General features: G+C 36.3%; 3 protein-coding genes and 1 non-coding gene across 7 annotated transcripts; 1 reads left to right on the top strand and 3 right to left on the bottom strand.

Annotated features, from left to right (window-relative positions):
• Positions 1–7,696: 7,696 nt before the first annotated feature.
• TRNAN-GUU (transfer RNA asparagine (anticodon GUU)) lies at positions 7,697–7,768 on the bottom strand. The gene has a single exon. It is a non-coding gene; the product is annotated as a tRNA-Asn (tRNA).
• A 1,484-nt stretch (positions 7,769–9,252) lies between these two features.
• On the bottom strand, positions 9,253–13,526 carry LOC144548679 (2-oxoglutarate and iron-dependent oxygenase domain-containing protein CP2-like). Of its 4 annotated transcripts, none has more exons than XR_013509423.1 (10): positions 13,147–13,455; positions 12,168–12,215; positions 11,575–11,751; positions 10,970–11,120; positions 10,611–10,697; positions 10,168–10,292; positions 9,861–9,979; positions 9,649–9,760; positions 9,455–9,549; positions 9,253–9,421 (listed from the first exon to the last, which is right to left on the bottom strand). XR_013509423.1 is itself a non-coding variant. In XM_078297395.1 (9 exons), the coding sequence occupies exons 1-9, from the start codon at positions 13,426–13,428 to the stop codon at positions 9,511–9,513; spliced, it is 1,137 nt and encodes a 378-aa protein (XP_078153521.1). In that variant the 5' UTR covers positions 13,429–13,526; the 3' UTR covers positions 9,253–9,510. The 4 variants fall into 4 exon arrangements, 2 of the variants coding, with proteins under 2 accessions (XP_078153521.1, XP_078153520.1); XR_013509424.1 differs by having other exon boundaries at positions 9,455–9,546; XM_078297395.1 differs by having other exon boundaries at positions 9,253–9,546; positions 13,147–13,526.
• Positions 13,527–15,200: 1,674 nt separating this feature from the next.
• LOC144548313 (uncharacterized) lies at positions 15,201–16,832 on the bottom strand. The gene is made up of 3 exons (XM_078296989.1): positions 16,440–16,832; positions 15,516–16,332; positions 15,201–15,444 (listed from the first exon to the last, which is right to left on the bottom strand). The coding sequence occupies exons 1-3, from the start codon at positions 16,830–16,832 to the stop codon at positions 15,257–15,259; spliced, it is 1,398 nt and encodes a 465-aa protein (XP_078153115.1). The 3' UTR covers positions 15,201–15,256.
• A 2,350-nt stretch (positions 16,833–19,182) lies between these two features.
• On the top strand, positions 19,183–22,412 carry LSM8 (Small nuclear ribonucleoprotein family protein). The gene is made up of 7 exons (XM_078297269.1): positions 19,183–19,324; positions 19,375–19,395; positions 19,654–19,751; positions 20,064–20,104; positions 20,598–20,672; positions 21,191–21,243; positions 22,023–22,412. The coding sequence occupies exons 3-7, from the start codon at positions 19,715–19,717 to the stop codon at positions 22,111–22,113; spliced, it is 297 nt and encodes a 98-aa protein (XP_078153395.1). The 5' UTR covers positions 19,183–19,324; positions 19,375–19,395; positions 19,654–19,714; the 3' UTR covers positions 22,114–22,412.
• Positions 22,413–23,039: the final 627 nt, after the last annotated feature.

Genomic DNA, 23,039 nt, shown 5'->3' with positions numbered 1-23,039 from the left:
GAACACAATGTGACATTGGCAGGAATCCTCTCTTAGAATCCTGCATGCTGAACCGATTCAGCACTTTGTCAATGTACGTGCTTTGACTTAAACCTATAAGTCTATTTGATCTATCTCGGTAGATCTTTATGCCTAGTATATAGACAGCCTCGCCCAAGTCTTTCATTGAAAAGACTTTCTTCAACGAAGACTTGGCTTGTTGCAAAAGAGGAATATCATTTCCCATTAGTAGTATGTCATCTACATATAGGATAAGAAAAGCGATGGCACTCCCACTAGTCTTTCTGTATACACATGGTTCTTCTTCGCATCTGACGAAGTCAAGCTTTTTGACTTCTTCGTCAAATCGAAGATTCCAACTCCGTGACGCTTGCTTTAGTCCATAAATGGACTTAAGAAGCTTGCACACCTTCCCAGCATTCTTTGAATCCTCAAAACCCTCAGGCTGTGTCATGTACACATCCTCTTCTAAATTTCCATTTAAGAAGGCGGTTTTGACATCCATTTGCCATATTTCATAATCATGAAACGCGGCAATTGCTAGGAGTATCCGAATTGACTTTATCATAGCCACGGGCGAAAAAGTTTCATCATAATCTACACCGAGAATCTGTTTGAAACCTTTCGCTACTAGCCGCGCTTTGTGTACAGTCATCTTACCATCCATGTCTGTTTTCATTTTGAAAACCCACTTGTTAGCTATGGGTTTTATCCCATCAGGTGGTATAACTAGGTTCCAGACCGTGTTGTCATACATGGACTGTATTTCGGATCTCATGGCCTCCAGCCATTTATCAGAGTCGGGCCTATCCATTGCTTCCGCATAGGTCAAAGGATCTTCAGTGTCATAGGCTGAGATCTCGTGCAGTCCCAAGTACCTTTCAGGTGCATGGACTACTCTTGTTGACCTACGTAGTACTTGTTCTTCAGGCTGTTGAACTTGATCCACAGCAGTCTGCGGATCTAGTTCTTCTTCAACTTGCGTTGAAGTACTTGAGCTCGGGACTAGAACCTCATCCACAGCTACTTGTGGATTTGGTACTTCCAGATGCTCATCAGCCGAAGTATCAAGAGGTGGGTTAATCTGATCTGGTTCAGATATTGTATTGTGTGATGTATCTTGAATTTCTTCAAGTATTACATTACTCCCACTACTTCTTTTTGCGAGAAACTCGTTCTCCAAAAATATACCATGACGAGCAACAACTATTTTGTTCTCGGATTGGTAATAGAAGTAATATCATTTCGTTTCCTTAGGATATCCTACGAAAAAGCATTTGTCAGCTTTGGGATCAAGTTTGCCAGACGTCGGACGTTTGACAAACACTTTGCAACCCCATATTTTGAGATAAGACATATTTGGGATTTTCCCAAACCATAACTCGTATGGAGTCTTTTCTACTGACTTGGATGGAACCATGTTTATTGTTCGTGCAGCAGTTTCTAGTGCGTGCCCCCAGAAGGATTTCGGCAGAGTGGCTTCACTCATCATGGATCGAACCATATCCAGTAGAGTTCGATTCCGTCTCTCAAAAACACCATTCCATTGTGGGGTCCCTGGAGGTGTGAGCTGTGAGACTATCCCACATTCCTTTAAGTATTCTTTAAACTCAAAACTCAAGTATTCGCCTCCACGGTCAGAACGTAGAGCCTTAATACTTTTGTTCAATTGATTTTCTACTTCAGTCTTGAATTCTTTGAACTTGTCAAAGGATTCAGACTTATGTCTCATCAAGTAGACATAACCGTATCTACTGTAATCATCAGTAAACGTGATAAAGTAAGAAAAACCATTTCTTGTGCAAGTACTCATAGGTCCACATACATCCGTGTGTATAAGACTTAACAAGTCACTTGCCCTTTCGCCCTTTTTGGAGAAAGGCGCTTTGGTCATTTTACCTCGTATACAAGATTCGCATGTGTCAATTGATTCCAGATCAAATTTACCAAGAAGTCCATTTTTATGCAACTTCTTGATGCGTTTCTCATTTATATGACCAAGGCGACAATGCCACATGTAAGTCGTGCTTTCATGTGATGCTTTGAGTCGTTTGTTATTTATGTTAAACACGGGTTTATTCATTTCCAGTATATATAGACCATTCATCATATAAGAAGATCCATAATATAATTCATCTTTGTATATAGAACATCTATTGTCCTTTATCACAAAAGAGAAACCATTCATCTCTAAACATGAGATTGAAATGATGTTTCTGGAAATGTTAGGAACAAAATATACATTTTCTAATTCCATTACAAGCCCGCTGGGCAAATACAACTCTATACTACCAGCTGTTACGGCTGCAACTCGTGCTCCGTTTCCAACTTGGAGTTGTATCTCCTTGTTACGTAGCTTCCTTCTATTCTTTAGTACCTGCATATTTGAACAAATATGAGCACATGATCCGGTATCCAGTACCCAATCATTAATAGAGGTAGCAACGTTAACTTCAATAACAAAAATACCTGAGGTTGAAGCCTTGGAAACCTTTCCAGACTTCAGATCCTCTAGGTACTTCAGGCAGTTCCTCTTCCAATGACCCTTGCTATTGCAGTAATAGCATTCAGAGGAAGCAGCAACCTTTATCTTGGGAGGATTCGGTTTAAGAATCTTTTTCCCCTTGCCTTGATACTTGGGAGCCACCTTCTTTGGGGCTTTCTTTATCTTTTTCCCACCAGCTTGGATCATGAGAACAGAAGACTTTTTCTTCATGTCCCCATCAGCGATCCAAAGCATCCCTTGGAGCTCTTGCAGACTTTTATCCATACCAAGCATATGGAAATTCATGATGAATCCCGAAAAGCTTGGAGGAAGTGAGTGCAGGATAATGTCCGTAGCAAATTCCTTGCTTAGCGGAGCATTCAGCTTCTCGAGCTGCTCAACATCGCTCGTCATACGGAGCATGTGAGTTCCTATAGAGCCTCCCTCGGCCAACTTGTGACCAAGTAGAGATTTTGTCACTTTAAATCTCTCGATACGCGCTTGCTCTTGAAACATGTTCTTGAGCTGATCGCATATGACATAAGTTTTGGTATCCACGAATCGGCGCTGCAATTCAGGACCCATAATACTTACTACGAGACCTTGTACATCAAGCTCATCCTCTTTGTGCTTGTTGTACTTAGTGACATCCTCTGGTTTGCCATTTGTTCCTGGCTCAGCAGGGATAGGTGAGTTTAAGACATATTCTTTCTTTTCACGTCTTAGTACAATGGTGAGAGCACGGAACCAATCAGTGAAATTGGATCCGTCCTCTTTCAGTGTTTGTTTCTCGAGCAGGGAGCGTAGAGAGAAGGATGTTTCTTTAGCCATATTACTACAGTGTTAAATGTAAAGATTTTAGCTTTGTTCATGTAACGTTTTATTCTAATAATAAAACTCCCACTTCAAATTTGTTCTATTCCCGTTTTGTAGTAGGACCAAGATCCCTATTTTCACTAACAACCAAGGCAGTGTATGCATATCTTGGCTATCAGTTATCTTAGGTAAGCAAACTTGCTAATCACATCTCTTTGCGATTCTTGGTTTCGTTAAAACATCACGTGTATTTAACGTAAACTTTGCCCCAAGCCCAAAACTGTTTTGGAAATCATTGGTAAGTAACCTCACTCTATTTGGTTTGATACGTCGGACATAACCCTCGACCACCAAAGGTAAAAGGCGATGTCTACTGAGTAGTTTAATCATCAACCAATGAACAATGGTTTGAGAAGGATAGAGTGGGAAGGGCATACTACTTAATATTTAATGGGTTGGTGTTTATGCTTAACAGTGCCAGCAGTCTCCAAAGGGGTATGTCAGAAAGAACGACTAATGTGATTTTATTCGTATCTTTATAGCGACTTCTTTCATATGCTTTATTAAGCAATTTATAGAAAGGAAGTCTTGAATACCGAATGTGATCTCCATTTCTTTTCTTAGCTTATGTCAGAAAGAACGACTAATGTGATTCTATTCGTATTTTTATAGCGACCTCTTTCATATGCTTCATTAAGCAGTCGTGGAAAGGAAGTCTAAAATATCGAATGCAATCCCCATTACTTTCTTTTCTCAGCATATTTAAGAATGACTAAATGTGATTTTATTCGTATCTTTATAACGACCTCTTTCATATGCTTCATTAAGCAGTCGTGGAAAGGAAGTCTTGAATACGAAATGTAATCTCCATTAGTTTTTGTTCTTATCAGTACCTCTTTGATACGCTTAGCTTTTGTTAAGCAGTCAGTTCTTGCAACTGACTTTGGACATTCTTACGGACACGTGAAAGTCGTCTGCCAGAAAGACAACAGTGAGTTCCTTCACAAATCTTTCTTTGACATCACGTTCTTTCACGGTTCCTTTGAAAGCAATAAATCTAATTTATTCAATTCATATCAAAGCAGTAAATCTAATTTACTTATATACGGGACCAAGTCAGGTATATATATTTATCAGTTCCTAATTCTCTATTTTGCAGCTATGCTCAGTTCTTTATTCTATACCGTTTAAAGCATATAAACAGTTTACATGTATTTAAAATAGATAATATTTTCGTTCCATAAAGCAATTTGGTAACGTGACAAAGTTCCTTTTCGGCCAGCCATTAGGACATGTAAAAGGGGCTCCCATGAAAGATTGGGGTCACGAGGACCGCTTAGACTCAATCTTTCCTAGACAGAACCATCTCTTTTACGGTGTGGAAATGACAGTTCTTACTAAGGTACTTTATTGCTTCATCACATTCTTCGATGAACTTTATTTTCCGAAGGTTTTCGAAAAGGCGAAAGATTTACACTAAATTTTGCCATTTCAAAAGCGTTAAAGCAATTTGGTAACGTGACAAAGTTCCTTTTCGGCCAGCCATTAGGACGTGTAAAAGGGGCTCCTAGGAAAGATCGGGGTCACAAGGACCGCTTAGACTCAATCTTTCCTAGACAGAACCATCTCTTTTACGGTGTGGAAATGACAGCTCTTACTAAGGTACTTTATTGCTTCATCACATTCTTCGATGAACTTTAACGCGATCAAAAGTTTTTGAAAACGAAAATATAAAGAAAGCATAAAGAAAGCGTAAATCTAATTTAACTTTCTTAGTCGGAAAAACCGAACCAAGAAAATCTCATTTCTAATCGGTTTTGGACTTGTGCTGCAAATCTAAGAATTTAAACCGATACGCGGTACATGCACATTATTTGCATAAGTTATAACTTTAGAAAATCAATCAGCGGGAGAGCCTTGTGCTCTGATACCACTGTTGGGTTTTGTGGAACGGTTCAAACCCATTCAATTAGCTTAAGCTGCGGAAAGAGTAAAACAAAAATTTTTACATCTAACTTAAGCTACGGATTAAATGAATCAAGAAGATTCGTTTAATCCTATTTACAGATCTACTCCATAATTGATTTCCTAAAACATTAAATCTATTTACAAATTAAATAGATTAATATAACAATTTATACCTTGATTCCAAATCTCAGTTGGAATGCAGACCGAGCGAGTAGAGCCTCACCAGGGATGGAATCGACTCGCAGTATCACACGTGTGACACCTCTATTGGTTATCCACCAGGACTAACCGGAGAGCGATTTACTTCTTCTGCCAGAAATACCGTAAACCACGGAATTCTGCAGAAACACTATTCACCGAGAAAATGATGAAATAAATATATTTGTGTCCCGAAGTAACTCGGTTTTGCTTAAAAGCTAAACCGCAGGATTACACAAAATATATTATTTCCTAATCTCGAAATAACCGAAATCAAGGAAGAGAGAAAAACCGATTAACGAAGTAATCAGATTAACACGTGAATTAGTGAGTCTTTCTCTCTACCCCTACCCCTCTATTTATAGAGTTTTGAGGAGGTTCGCAAAAGACCGAAATACCCCTCAAAACAAATCTATTTACCAAAAGCCCTTGACACCTTATCCTTTTATCATGTGAAATGACCAAAATACCCTTGCCACCTCACATGACACATGTCAACACATGGGAAGTCGGCACCAAGGTAAAAAGACCATTTTACCCTTGGTCCATTAAGGCATGAATAGTGTTGGGCTTTGATTTTGGGCTTTTAATTTTAATTAAGGCTTTGATTATTTTGGGCTTTTAAATCCATAATTCAAACCCATAATTAACAAATTAAAATCCAAATCAAATATATATAATTGTCATATACAATTATATTTCTTTTCGGTTGTTGTTCGGTAACTTTTATACAACGTAACGTGTACGTTTATAAATTAACCGTTGTTTCTGCTTGTCATTCTAAATGACATTTATAATTTAATTATATCATGTATAATTAATTATAACCATCTTAATATTAATTATAATCAATTTATAATTAATCAGTAAGATTCTCCGAGTAACTCCTATATGGTGTGACCCAATAGGATCTGTGTTATGTTGGTAAACAGAGTTAAAACTGTTTTAACTTCTATAATCATGGGTGGCATCTGGCAACACATCATGACCATCCAATTACACAGATGATGCTGTACTGTACAATATCACGATCCAGTAAACAATTTACTTGTGTCAGTTCTTCTGTCTCATAGCTATCAGATCAGTTTCAAGGTAGATGTGTGTCATCCTTGGTAACTGTATCTTTTCTTGATCTTGAGTAGATTATCAAATATAATTACTCTTGTAATTATACCGCATGCAGATAATCTAACTCTATCAAGGGGCCCAGTGATGCTATAGCTCGTATAGAGATACGAGGGACAAGTAGTATTCTTGGCAGACTATCACTTCCTCAGCTAAGTTATATATATGGAAATGCTACCGTTATGGCTGCTTTTTACGGACAGCGTTAGATAACACTTACTCATATATATTTCTTAGTGGGAACGATAAATACCTCATATTGTAGAACTTTGACACTGAATGAAAACATAAATGACACGAACACAATTCTATTTAATGTTTCATTCGGGGTCTGTTAAATACCATGTTCCTAGAACATGTATCCATGTGATTAAAATGACATCTCGTGTCAGGTGGTTTGTAAAACTTAACCATCTTTTAATCCACATGCTAACCTTATCGCGGTAATTAGTGTTCCTGCTAATTACCTTGGTCAATGACTTTTAAGAGTATATATTATCTATATTATGGAGTTTCACAATTTCAGTCATGAACTCGAAATGATCCATAATTTCAATAATACTCAAGGCAACAAAATGATATATAAATAAACATTCAATTCATGAACAAAGCTTTATGATTAATTTATCGTATTATTGACTTCTAGATTATTACAAACTAACATATGTGCTTGGAGACCAAATTTTATATTTTTATGAATTTTTTTACTATTTATTAAGTATTTTACAAAATTGTTGATCCAACGGTGGCTGCTGATTTTACTGTTTTGTTAAGCCACTGTTGGATCAACAATTTTGTAAAATACTTAATAAATAGTAAAAAAATTCATAAAAATATAAAATTTGGTCTCCAAGCACATATTAATATGGAGAACAAGATGAACGGTTTGGATTGACCATTTGGATTTTGAATTTTAGATTTATGGTCCAATGCACAAATCCCTCCATGCATTGCAATGCGAACGCAGAGTTCTATGGGTATAGTACAGAATTTGATAAAAGAAGCTCTTTTGCAATAGAAACAAAGATGGGGAAGGGGTTACCTCCTGCTGCAAAGCCTTTATTTAATGAAATTCTTTATTCTTTCATTAAGAACTAATCCAATCTCCCCAAGTAGGATTCGAACCTACGACCAATCAGTTAACAGCCGACCGCTCTACCACTGAGCTACTGAGGAACAACCGCAGATTCTACCTCTTAGAGTTCAACTTTTGTTCTCAACCAATAAACAATAGAAGTCCCAAGCTTACTTCGTAACTCTCGGAACTTCGTCGTAGTGTCGTCTCATTTTATATATGCAAGATAGTATTATCATATCATCAATATTTTTATATTATACTATAATATATATGCAAGATGATATTTCCATATCATCAATATATGAATAATATATGAAAACTATTGACAAAGAGTTTTTCTAATGTTATATTATAATTGTAAAAATAAATTTTTTATTTCTTTTTCATGGTTAATATATTATATAAACCCAAACATATTTTATAAAAATTAATAAATAAAATGAAAAAAAAAACGAAACTGTCTTTTGAGGGAACTGGCGATGATGACGGTGAGAAAATGGATATGAGATTGATGGCTCAACATTTGCTGGTAGCTGCAGATAGGTATGTATACGTTTTTTCTTTGTTTTTCTTAATTTCTCCATTCTACACTTCTTTTTACTAATTACGAACAATATCAAAGGTAGGTATCAACTGGAGAGGTTGAGGTTGATGTGTGAAGATGTACTGTGCAAGAATCTCTGTGTGAATAACACTGCGACTACATTAATTTTGGCTGAGCAATACAATTGCAATCAACTCAAAGCAAAGTGTCTCCAATTTATTAGCTTTCCTGAGATTTTTAAAGCTGTGGCGCAGACTGATGAGTTTTGCAATTTGATTAAAATTTGTCCATCAATTTTGAAAGATATCTAAGTCATTATTTAAAGAAATGATTATCCTTTATGAAGATTTGTCAATCAATCTTTTTTTTCATGTTAATTGTGGCTTTTAGATTACGGTTTATGGAATCAAGCGAAGCTGGTTTATGTATTTTACAGTGCGCTTGAAAAGTGTATCCCAAATCACAAGCAAGCTCCAACTTATGTATTTTACATGTGCATTACTCTATTCATGTTTTCAATCAATTATGATCCTGCGTAAATTTATTCGAACCAAAGATTTAAATAATATTTATCACGAACCAAAGATTTAAATAACGTTTATCACGTCACAGCAAAATAGCTAAAAAAACAGCACTATATCCAAATAATATTATAGTGCAAAATAACGCCGATAGCACCATAGAGCTTTCATAGTATAAAAAACCTTGATCCGAACTAAATCCAGTGTTTTGTAATATGTGCGTTTTCCGAAACATATGCACTACATGTTACGCCAACTTTTTTTTATCAATCAGTATATTCGTTTTCTTTATTTCATCTTCCTTGCTGCCTTTTTCTTAACTAATATATATTTTTTGACGCTACTTCGGAGCATTCCTTGCACTGAAGCAAGTCTAAAGAGACCGAATTGACTCTTGTAATACTAAAACCATGATGAGAATGTTATAATTACAGAATAAAAAATGCCGCAATAATTTATATAATACAACAAATTTTCTAAGGATTAAAAAAAAGAAAGTGTTTATGGGAAATACTCGGACAACAAAATATACACCATATAATTTAGAGGCAGAATACTTCTTTTACAGTGAGCCCCGGGGTCTAAAGAGATGCTAATGTTGTTGCCTTTTAACTAACTACAGCAAATACATAATTTTCAAACCATACAACATTTACATATGAACTTCCCATATCCAAACCCTAAGACTAAAAACCAACACATTTTATTACAATAACCACTGAGATGAGATGTTAGCTCAAAAGATAAAAACACGACAAATCCAAGAAAAGTATCTTCAGATAACAGATCCAGTAGAACTCCTGAGAAATGTCTGCTGAAGAATATCAGAGTAAAAAAACCAAAAATGTATCATGTTTATGCATTTATGAATGCACATTTCATCATAATTAATTAATTATAAAGGAGAAAAGACCATTTTAGTAGCAGCAATAGACTGGCGCTGTCTCTCTATCTTTTCGCGCTGGCATTCACCACACCAGGCTGAGAAATCCTTCTGGTACTTCTTCAGCTCTCGAAAGGTTGAACTACAAGTCAAATAAACCTCTTAAATGTGATACCAGCTGTGGTGACCCACAATCTGTCCTTTGTATCCAACTAGAATTTAACAGTAAATTGAGACAGTACCTTCTGCACCACAAAAGCAAATTAATTCTGTGGCCGGCTGTTATGGCCCGGGCCCCATGCCGATGGCGACCTCTGTGGAGTACCGCTTGACCAGGTATGTGACTATAGTCAAATATCTCCTGTAAAAGTAAAAATAATAACATCATGTTCTTGTAATTACCAACTGAAATTCTATTAATAACAAAGGACTTTCATTTTCAATTATGAATTTCTTTTCTTACATATTTGTTAATTTTGCAATTTCGTTACACTGTAGGGACATTGCAAATTTGCAATCTTCTCATTAATATACAACAATTGTTAGTACCTCTGGTGCTGTATCAGAATTTACATGCTTATCACACCGCACACCTCTAAAGAACAATTCACCGCCAATAAATTGCTTCCCCAAGCAAACATTTAAAGTAACTTCAGAATCATCTACATGGAAACCTACAATGGAAAAATAATACAATATGAGCACACATTAGAAAGACAACTTAAAAATAACAAGTATCTCTCATACATTTCTTTTCCTCTCAAAAAACAAAACCTTTCAACAGCACAGGATCCAATTTCATTTCGATTAAAACAAACATTCACCAAGAATAAACACCCTAAATAAAAGTTTGTTCACCTAAACAGTATGGGTTAATTCATTAGTAAGATATCACACTAGTAGTATACACAAAATTGACCAACAAAAAACTGAGAATAATCTCATTTAACAAGATTAAGGCCCAAAAAAAAAAACCTATGTCAGTCACATACCAAGATCAAGATCTCTATCTTTTCCATACTCGACCACAAAACCATGATGCGAATCCAGTGCAGTTCCTCCCACTTCAGGATAAAACACTGTAATATATCATTATTCTTGTATCAGCACTGATGGTTATAAATCAAGGAAATAGAGTCTTTTGATACAAATTAGCAAGGTTGACCATCATTTGTACTGTAACAGTTTAGCCACATTAAAAGGTAAATTGAGGTTAAATAGGGCCATGCCAAAATTTATAGTTTGCTGCACATTCAAAAAGTTCAAGCTCAACAGGGTTTTATTGGACTCAATTGCATGGATAAGGCTCTAATTGAGATATTTAAAATAGATAAAATTAATAAAATGTGACCTTTAGCAATGGGAGAAAGAAAATCCTCCATGAGCTTAGTGAGCATAGCATCAAAGCCAAAATCATCGAGAACCGCACCATATTTGTTCATGGTGTTTGGCTTCATTATCTTTGTACCACACGAACTGATTGTATTCTCAATGTGTTCAACCTAGCCACAAGCGCAAAAACAATCAAATTGGTAACATAAAATTTTTAGAGTGAGACTATGGTACTATGCATAGGTGGATTGGTCCATACTATGGATTAATTTCTCCATTTTCAAGGTCCATTCAAGAAAACTTACCTTTTTTACTATTTTTTGAGATAGGTAGAAAATATATATCTAAAAATTCTAGACCATTCAAAAGTAGTGATTTTCTACCTATCTAAGAAAATAGTAAAAAAATTCTAAAAAAATGTAAAATTTAGTCTGCAAGTACATTTTCATATGGAGATCATGTTGATCAGTTCAGATCAACTGATTGAACTTTGAAAATGAAGATATTGATCCATAGTACAGACCAATCTGTGCTATGCATAGTACCATAGCCTCACTCAAAATTTTAACTTTCAGTAACCAAGGAAAAGATCAGGCTCAAATGTAACATCAAATGCATACGTACCTCTTCTATAAGCATCTGACAAAAGCTTGGCTGAAGCATAGGGAATGTATAAATCCCAGGGGAAGGTTCCAACATTATACTTCTAATGCTCTCTTCTGTGTTGTCACTCACTGCTTTGATAAACGATTCTAAAAAGAAAGCTGCCGGATTTATTGTGAACAACTCCCTGTGCAAGGGCTGAAAGACGAAAGATTTTCATAAACTACACTAAAAAACTACATAGGAAAATGAACTTGTTGTTAGGCATGCAAAATAATAATTATACTTATTAATACATACCAAATTTTGGTTTAATATCCACCTTGTATTTATTCAGGTTAATACTACAAATTTAGGACTAAGATTTACTCCATCTCAGGTTTCGTCTACTAAAGTTGAATGAGCACAATAAACATCCCCTTTCTAGTTAGGGATAAATCCCTTCAGCTAAACTCAATATACTCTTTGACTTGGCTTAAGTATGCAAGCAATAAACTTATGTAGTTGATATATGCAATATACCGATCTAATTTATAAATCTAAATTTCATAAGATATACAATTTAATATAGATTTTTATAATTAATGATTGAAGTCACCAGTAAGAGGACAAACCTTGTATGTATTTATGATATTTTTTCTGTATTCTTTGTGCTTATGAACCTATCAAGAAGAAATTTAAGTTATGAGTGAAAACATCCCAGAATCACAATTTAGATTAAAAAAAGTAGCTCTGCAAAAACAAACTTTATTTTTTAATTGGTACCCAGAGCAATTAATAGTAAGATATATCAATTGGTTCAGTGAGCAAGCTCTTCTACAATACGTATAATTTTCTCATATCCTTGAATATTCTTAATTAAAGCAGTTCAAAAATGGAGTAGCTCAGCTGAGTTTTGTAATCTAAAACTTCAATAGATAGCTTATGTCAACAAAAAAATTTGACAATTGCAACAGCTGACATGATGCTTTTCAAAGAAAACATTAAATAATAGATATGTTCCCTATTATTTGGATAGGTCTTGTACCAATTGGTGCAATTTAAAACAAATTGAATGTGGAATAAATCTGCTGTTATTCCAATCCCAATCATTCAAAGTTTTCCATGCACAAATCTCAATAAAGAAACTTTTGAATGCACGAATCTCAACGAAGTTGAATGGTTGGGATCATTACATTGGAATATCAGCAGATTTATTTCCATTGAATGTTCATCAAGGATAGTCACATCACGGAATGGTCACGGCACGGGACATGCAAGTCACGACATGTGACCAGCACACGTGATGTGCCGTGAATGTATCCAATCACAGCGTGACTTTTTTACATCCCTGTGTGACGTGAAACCCATTTTTCCAGCCGTGCACCAGATGCACCCAAGAATATCCCATCCTCATTCCTCAATGTAAATAACTCAGATAAGACGACATAGACAAGAGAAGTCTTAAAAGCAAACAAGCTAATAATTCCCTCCATTTCCCCAAACTAGATATGTCCAGTTCTTCCAAGGGCTGGGGCTCGCTCTCTCTCAGCAGTGGACAACTGGACGTATCCATTTGAACCCCTCGGAAGGAGAACATTAAAATGCACGGACCTTAATGCGCTCTTCCTGGGGGAGGTAACGCGAGAGAACCTCCATCATGTACTGGAACTTGGCGTCACGCGGGAAGTCGAGCATGGTCGGAGGGAGGTGCCTTTCAAGAGAACTGAACACCGCCGCTTCGACCTCTCCGGTCAAGTCGTCGTACCTTTCCGGCCGATGCTCCATGTTCGGGCTTATCCTCAGCCTCCGGTCTACGAACCTCGACGACGCCGTGCCATTCCCGGCGGATGCCACTAGAGTTGGTTCTTCTCTCCTTTCAATGGCGCCGTCCATGGATGGACACTATCACAAAGAGTGACGAAGGGGGTAGTGCCGTAGTGAGGGTTACGTAGTACAGAAAATTAGGGTTAGGGTTTTGAACTTGTGGACGTTATTAGCAATTAGGGTTAGCTACTTTTAGCCCGTTAGGTCAACATGGGACATAACGGATCCTCTAGACTGAGTCCATAACTCCATATCCACTGGGAAATAAATCAGCTGTTAATTGTTATTCCAAATCAGGAATAACAGGAATTTATTATTCCAATTCTAACTCCTTACTTTTGTTGAGATTCGTGTATGAAAAACTTACTTCGTTGAAATTTGAACAGTTAGAATCAGTATAACAAGTTTCAGTTAAAATAATAACAGATTTATTTCCTTATCCACTGAGGTAACTTAATATTTTTATTTTGATTAGGATTGTATGATAAAAATTCAGACATGTAGATTTTGATCAGACATTTCGCATCTGAACAAAAAAAATTTGTTACCTTAGGTGAGATATAAATTCTCCTCTAGACTAGGGAACTGACGAGCAAAGAAAATAATTCTATCTATAAAAATTACTAAAGTAGGTTTTTATTAAGCGGAATTGTTGAAAATGCAAAATCACTTCGATATTTTACTTGAATTTTAAAACCCGGTTCAGTAACATAAATAATTATTAGGTTGGATTTTGATGTCTAGTTCCAATTTGACATTAGAGCAATACAATTATTTGGCAAACACGTTTATCTTAGTGCAATACAAATTAGTTGCAATACAATTAGAATAATACATTTAGAACAATACAATTCGGAATTTCGGATCCAGTAAATTGAGATTGGAACTATTTATCTGACGCGAATCTTAAGATAAGTCTGTTTTAATTTGACTTGACTGGAAACTAACCTCGTGCTGACACGTGTATTATCGCAAACGATATGAAAAATCGAGACTGTTAAATAAAAAGGAAAAAATAGTAGCTGGTCCAATAAAAGCATGTACATTGGTATAATTTGTAATTACTATATTAATAATTATTAATAATTCAAATAAACTTCAACTGAAATTTTGAGATACTAAATGATTTTATTAAAACTTTTGATCAAATGACTTCTGAATTATGCTATGAACACCACGCTCTATATGTCTTCGCGAGCTTTCTAAATTGAGGTCATATGTTCACCCTCTATCTCCGGCCATTTTTATTAATATCCCTGAAAAAAAAGAAAATTTTAAAAATAACCCTGTTCCTCATTTTTTTTTAAATATGCCCTGACCGCCTGGACCAGGGGCGGCCCAAAACACCAAGTGAGGCGCCCTAGGGCCCGGCGGCCCATACCCCAAGTGAGGCGCCACCCCCTGGGGCGCCCCATTAGTAATTTGGTTTTTTTTTTTTTTTTTTTGAGAAATCTTAGTATTTTGATTTGAATAATTTTGTTGAAAAAAGTGTTGGGTTTATGTATATGTGTATGTCAAAAAATAAAATATTATGTATATGTGTATGTGTATGCCAAAAAATATAATATTTGATATATTTACGAAGTGATGTCGTAAATTTTTATAACTTTAATTTTTATTTTTATTTCTTTGGTGAACTATATGTATAATATACACACATACACATACACACATGCACATACACATACACATATACACATACATATATACACATACACATACAAAAAAACTCACACATACACATACACATACACATACACATACACATACACATACACATACACATACACATACACATACACATACACATACACATACATATACATATACATACACACATACACATACACATACACATATACCAAATAAATCAATTCGCATAAGCAAAATAGCAAGTTTATCTGCCACCACGTCTGAATAAACCTAACAAACGACTAGTTCTTCTGGTACCAGTGGCAGGTGCGGCATTACTTGTAGAGGCTTGGCTACTAGATGATTGGCTTACAGGAGGAGGGGGTTGTGTTCTACCGGTTGCTTCAGCGACAACTCTGGCATTTTCTCTTTCGTTGTGTTCGTTTATTGCATCTAAATGTAACAATGCAATTCAGTTAGTAATATAATTAAAGCATAAATAAATTTTGTACAATTCTACGTACCTGCCCTGCGCCTGTCGGAAACAGAACGGCGAGCCCGATTTCCCGACGGTCGCCTACCACCCATCTCGTCCATGGTCATTACAATACGCTTGTGTCTCCTCCTTCCCTTTCTTATCCATCCTTCTGAAGGTAATATTCTATCTCCGACATATGTAGGCCACTCATGCTGATCAGGATAAGAATGGAAAGATCCACCCCAAGTGGAAGCAAGGTAATCGGTACGGTACATGTCAGCAACATAGTGATCCTCACAGTAGTTCCTCACTCGGCATACCGCCATCACGTGACTGCAGGGTATGTGACTTAGCTGGGGTCCTTGGCATGTACAGGTTACCGCCCTGGCATCTCCGAATTTAACCACGTACTTGCAAGCCCTCTTGACAAACGCCATAGTGCCGTCTGGTTTACGGGTGGTAGGAACGTACTCATTTGGATTTTGCACTTCGAATTCTGTTCCATCGTTACCCATCGGGATCACGGTCATGGTTGCACCTTTGTCTCTGTGTCGTCTTAGTTTCTCCTCCACCCTTGTTGAAAATGACTGGTTCATCCTTATTAATTCTGCGGCCTTAGCACGCCGTTCCTGAAACCAGGCATTTAACTTGTAGAATGTGTCCTCTACAACTGCAGCCACAGGCAACATCCGGCTCTGCTTGAATACTGCATTCAGCGACTCGGATCCGTTGGTGGTCATAATTCCCCAACGCCAACCTCCATCCCGGGATTGATATATTTTCTCGTATGCTGGATCTTCGTTGACATCTCGGGGATTATTTTTCCCCACCTTCATTAAGTAGAGATTTGCCTTTGGCATGTACTACATAGAAAATAAGGAAATAGAATAATGTAAGTAAACAATTGTAGTAAAAAAAAATTGTTTTCTTAAAGTACAATAATATATGTAAACAATTGAAATGCATGTACCCTTGCAAAACTGCTAGTCATCTCTACCACCCTTCTCGGCTTTTTCTTTCTGCAATTCCATCTAAATGTATCAGTAACCCACGTGTCGCCTCCGGTTGCCTTGGAAAGGTTCTCCGCAACGTGTTGCATACACAACCTGTGCACACACTGGCCAGTACGTGTTGACCAACCGTAATCTTCACGATCAAAAACATATTTTATTCCTTTGTGCTGGTCTGATATCACACAGAAAAACTTCCCTTCCCCAATCACCCGTCTTCTTAAAAACTGCATAAAGAATCCCCAGTTCTCGCCGTCCTCTTTACGAACAATTGCAAACGCCAAAGGCAACAGCTGGTTCTCAGCATCATATGCGCATGCTATGAGTAGTCTCCCCTCGTAACGGCCAGACATGAAGCATGCATCAATGCTGATAACAGGTCTGATGTATGGCACAGCCTGGATACAAGGACCAAAAGCCCATGCTATGCCCTTGAATTGTTTAGCTCCCTCTATTAGTACACCGTCTTTATCAAAAAAAGGGCCATGCCATCGCACATATTTGTATTTGTGTCTGACGGTCATAGCCACCGCCTTGATGCTCATCGATGGATCCAACTTAATGTCCTCCTCAATTGCATCGGCAATTAGTGATGCTGTCAGATTTGAATGGTCTGTCCTTGTGGACGCAGACTTGCATGTATGAGGTGGTTCGCACTTCTTAATCATCCATGCTTCCCCTGAACCCGCAGGGGTTGCAAAAAGGCGGAACTCGCAGTGCGGGTGAGTTGAACAAAGCACAACTAACCTTGTTCGGTCCCTTTTGTGTATTATACATTCCCAGTTGCCGTGAACATGAGTCTCATATATTTTCTTTACAAGCTCGTCTACGCTGGTATAAACTTGCCCTGCGGCAAGTTCTTTGTTGTATACAACACGAGGACCAAAGAAACTAATGTCTGCCTCTTCGAAAGCTGTGGTGTCGTTGAATGTGGCAACCGGATGCTTATTCCCCCGACCTCTAATCGGGAATTTTTCTGCCCTGGACAACCCTGCTACATTTGCATCACCATCTGATAAGTCATCATCTTCCCAAACCCCTTGGTATTCATCCCCCGTTTCCATTTCTCTTTCTGGTACGGCATCAATAGCATCAACATCAACATCAACATCATTTCGATTAACGGGTACCGGTCCTGACTCTGGCATAGTTGGAAATCTAGGGATTATGGGTGTCTGTCTGGGTGGTAGTGGTAACTCTTCAGTATTTTCTGGGGAGTTGTGGTACCCCTGGTTGTCATTACCGGGGCTGTGATACTCCTGGTGGTACCCCTGGTTGTCATAAGGGGATTGCTGGTGGTACTCCTGGTGGTCATAAGGGGAGTGCTGATGGTACCCCTGGTTGTCATAACCTGAAGGTCCAGCCCCAGCCGAACTTGAAGGTCCAGCCCTCGTGCGGGGAACCCTCTTCGAATATATGTCCATTACCGGGACCCCACAAGCTACAAATTGAGTATACACAACTCTCCACAAATTGGCATCTGTTATTGGAAACTTAACAAAGTAAGGTCTACCCCCCCCCCCACGTGAGTTGTCAATCCGTGTAGCCAACTCTATTTCATACCTGTTGGGGTTTACAGATGTCTTTTCGTATATTAGCTGCTTCAGTTCCTCAAATGTGGTATTTTCATTAATCTCGAAGCCAAATGCGACTTCTTTCGTGTAATGCACGCCATCTTCATCCCTTTCTAGCTTGCCGCCGACGTACAGTGCAACTAACATCTCTTCTTTAACAAACTACATTTTAAAAAAAAAATTTACAAGTATTACATGACATAATAATGGGTACATTAATAAATGACTAATTGAAAAATAAATAAACAAAATTAAAAAAAATTACAATTTTTCTACAGTAGGTGTACAGCAATTGCTACAGTAATTGTACAGTACGCTGCAGTAAATACCAACAATAATGTACAGTACGATACAGTACAGGTCAACAGTAAATGTACAGTACGCTACAGTAAATGTCAACAGTAATGTACAGTACGCTACAGTAAGTGCAACAGTAAATTTGGAACAGTAATTACTAATTATTATAATTATAATTACTAATTATTATAATTATAATTACTAATTATTATAATTAAGAAAACATACCTATTTTCCCCAGTTATCGCCTCCAGAGAAGGTCTGAGATCGGGAAGTGACAGAGGCAGAAAATGCGTTTAAATCACAGGACTAGTGGGGCGCCCCAGGGGGTGGCGCCTCACTTAAGGTATGGGCCGCCGGGCCCTGGGGCGCCTCACTAGCTGTTTTGGGCCGCCCCAGGCCCAGGCGGTCAGGGCATGTATGAAAAAAAATTAGAGAGAGGGGCATTTTTAAAATTTTCTATTTTTTTAAGAATATTAATAAAAATGGCCGCTCTATCTCCCCTCTCTTTTCATTCTAGTTTTGAATATTTTGTGAAAATTTCATTTGCAATGCTAGAGATTATAATAATTTTATAAATATAAATTTATTTTTAATGAAATTATTAAACACAATTTTGGTAAACATAAGAATTCCTATTTACTCATCTACGACAGAAATTAACTTTTGAAATGTATAAAAAATCCTTTTTTTTTTTTTTTTTTAATTTCTGAATAGTAAAAAGAAATTTCAACGGCCCAAAAAAAAAACTTCAAATTTATTTAATCATTTCTATTATAATTTGAGTGTAAAACGGCCCAAAAAATTGCTTGTTTCCTGAGCCGCCTGTGTATCAACCACAGACGGACCCCACCCGACAGGCCCATCTTCTTCTTCCTCCTCCTAATTCGAAACCTACTTCCCAGTTCCCACAAACCCCAAGCATCAGTCACATCCAGCTTTGAAGAATCAAACTCGAAGAAGAAGAAGAAGAAGAGAAGAAGAAGAAGAAGAAGAAGAAGAAGAAGAAGAAGAAGAAGAAGAATCGGTCGGCGTAACTCGGACGGTGAGCCTCTTCCAAGCGTTTACCCAAAACACGGCACAGTTGGTTTGGAAAATCGCCCAGTAATCGGATCGTGTGCAGCCGATAGATTTTCCAAACCATGGTAGCAACAATGAACTATTGCTTGCTATCTTACAAACAAACAAACAGACAATATTTTCTGTTATTGTTGTTGTGGGAATTGTTTTATTTCTTTTTATTTATCTGTATTATTTGTGCTAAAATGCTAAATTTTGTTGGATTTTCTCTCTGAGATTGCAGTGAACAAAGAATAGTTGATTGGATCAGGTGATAACTGAGCAGTATTTCTGTGTCTCCTTCAATGTCTACTGGTATTGGGCTCGAAACACTTGTTGACAGTGAGTAATCCCTTTTGTAATTTGACCTAACCTTTTCCTGTTTTAGATATCTTGTAACTTGCCACTGTCTGTTTCAAATTAAGATTTTTTTAATTTCATCTGATACTTTCTGGTACTTTGCCTGTTCTCCCCAATTTTGTTGTTAGGTGCTGGTTTAATCCTTTAGGCCCTATCTTTGAACAGTACATTCTGTTTCACAGTGATACCATGCTGGACTATTTAATTAAAATGAAAGTAAATTAAGAATATGCTTGTGTTACAAATGCCCAATCTATGTTTCAAGGATGTTGCATTGTTTTCTTTCATGTGCAGATGTGATATCTGTCATAACAAATGATGGGCGCAATATTGTGGTAAGAGCTAAGAACTTTATATAATATAACTGTATATTATTATGGATGTGTGACATTGTTAAAGCTTGGAATTTATCACCACTTATATATTTGCACATGTCCTTTTGAAACTTTATTGTCTGGATGCCTACCTGTTTCATTTATATCTTATTGCAGGGTATGGATATTTTCTTTTTGCGGACCAATTTTCCCATGAAATTGGTTGGATGTTGTAAAAAAATAATTTAATGGAAGCTTTTTACTACACACAATAACAATTGAAAGCATAAACATAATTACATCTTTTGAACAGCTGCCGGACAAAAAGTAATTTTATGCTAAATAATGTCTCTAAAGGCTTTGTTGTTGTTGTTGTAATGTCTCTAAAATATCAGATTTTGTCAAATTTGTTGAACTAAACTGCCCTTTTTACTATTAGGCATTCAGCCTTGTTCTTATATGTTTTTAAATTTTAATTAATAATAATTCATATGTTTGTCCTTTTTCTGCTTAGGGAGTGCTAAAAGGTTTTGATCAAGCTACAAATATAATATTGGACGAGTCGCATGAGAGGGTCTACTCAACAAAGGTATGCTACCTATAAAATTTTTGGTTGGAAAAGCATAGATATGAGCAGAAACAGAGACGATAATTTGTTATTTTTTTGTGTTTGGTTAGATAATGGATAGTAATTCTTCTCAGAAGTAATTTTCTTTCTGAAAAGTTGGATATTTCAATTGAGAATCTTTTTTCTTTGTCTCTTTCGAAAAATCTCATTCTCTTCTGCCTCTTCATTTTCCATTATTAAATGATAAGTAATTCAAATAACTGCCATTAAAGAATTATCTTTATAGAAAAAAAAAATTAACAGTATGCTAAGTGGCACTTTTCCTGTTTCCTTTGTCATACCTTAAATTTGTTGTAGGCAATTTATCACCTGTTGGATGCATACGGGAAGTTAGATTTAAAATTCTTAGCTATCTTTTATGGTGAAATTGCTAGTGAATAGTTCGGTAATTTAGGGAATTCTGTTTTTGTTATAACTATGCCTACATTAAATTGTAATACTATTTTGCTTCCATTAAATTTTACTGTTTGAGCATGTAGGAAGGAGTTCAACAGCTTGTCCTAGGGTTATACATCATCAGGGGTGATAACATGTATGATATTTGCTTCATCTTTCTCTTAAGTAATTGTAAATGTTGGCTCAAGGAGTTCAGCAATTTAAGGTTTAGGGCTTATACAATATAACGTGACTTTGTGCCCCAGGGCCGATATCTGGTATGATCAATTGTGCTTTTGTGGTCTAATATCATAATCTAATTAAGAAAATTAAACATGTTTTTGGGCAACTTTTATTAGAACCCTTGTAATGAAGCACCAAACTTCAATAAAAAACCCAATTAATGGAAAATAAAAATTACTAATATCTATTTTCTCGAGACTACTATCATTTTGAATTTGTACCTTATCACAAGGTATATTATATTTTGAGTGAGGCTATGGTTATATGCATATTATGGATCGATCTGTAATATGCATCCATATCTCTATTTTCAAAGTTTAAATAGTCAATCTGAAACACTAAACATGATCTCCATTTGAAAAATATACTTGAGACCAAATTTTACATTTTTTAGGATTTTTTTTTAGATAGGTAGAAAATCACTGATTTTGAATGGTCCAGAATTTTCAAATCAAGTGATTTTTACCTATCTAAAAAAATAGTAAAAAACTTAAAAAAAATGTAAATTTTGGTCTGCAAGTACATTTTCATACGAATATTATGTTGAATGGTTCAGATCAATTGTTTGGTCTTAAAATGGAGGATATATGAGTCCATAGCGCGAGTCATTGTGTAATATGCATATTACCAAAGCCTCACTTTTATATTTTTTTGTTATCTTGTGAATTTATTTTGCTTTTTAAAATTGTGTAGAAGCGTGGTTGGAGAACTAGATGAAGATCTGGATGCAAACCTGGACCTGTCAAAGGTGAGAGCGCATCCCCTAAAGCCTGTCATCCACTGATTTGGATAAATGATGCTTATTTACGTGTTAGATTTACATACAAATGTTCATTTCCATTGTTGAATGTTATGTTATGCTTTGTTTGTTGTATGCAATGGTGATGTATTATCAAGTTGTACTGCTGTAGCCGTTAGTTGTGCACATTTGGTATGACCGAATGAAGAAGAGGAATCAAATTTTTGTAGGCTGATACTGAATATTTAGTAGAATATTTTCTTTGCTAAGATTTATTGGTAGAATATTTACTTTGCTGATTCAAGTATTGTAGTTAGTGAAGTTGAGCTTGCTTTTTTTTCGGATGTCTAGTTTCAATTAAGTAAGAAGATAACTCCAATATTCAAATATTGCAGTTAGTTTCTATTCTTGGTAGGCTTCTCATCTCGTCTGTTATTCTTCAATAAATCATTATTGAACAAGCGATATTGTTTTATACATTCGTAAGCTTCCTTGTTGATAACTGTTTATAATTAATTGAGGATCACCTTTCTATTTTATTTTTACTGGAATCATCCCTTTCTCATCAGTCCCACATTTTCTGTCCTTTTTTCATTTTAGTATAAATCAGCTTGAGAGATATAAGGTTGTTAGCTTTTATTTTTGCACAGATATTATACTCATCCGTAAAAGGAGCATGGGCAGCGAAATATTAAAACAAACAAATTTAAAGAAGGATCCCGTATAAATAAAACTGACTGAGAATTTAATACCAAAATTGTAGATTTATACAGGAAAGAACTGAGAGAAGGGCCCAATAGGTAGAAATGGAGAGCAGAAAAGATTTTGGCCAGATCAGGGAAGTTTGTCCAGCACATTACTTACGTGTCACGTCGTAAGTTAATTGTAGAGGTTTTTTTTATTTTTTTTTATTTTTGCCAAATGAATTGTAGAGTTTTAATTAGTGAATTAAGATTGTTTCTTTTGTAACA

Source organism: Carex rostrata, chromosome 33 (assembly GCF_964058835.1).
Source record: "Carex rostrata chromosome 33, lpCarRost1.2, whole genome shotgun sequence".
Classification (NCBI taxonomy): Eukaryota; Viridiplantae; Streptophyta; class Magnoliopsida; order Poales; family Cyperaceae; genus Carex; species Carex rostrata.
Note: the sequence above shows the minus strand (reverse complement) of the source record. Positions and strands in the feature narration are given on the sequence as shown.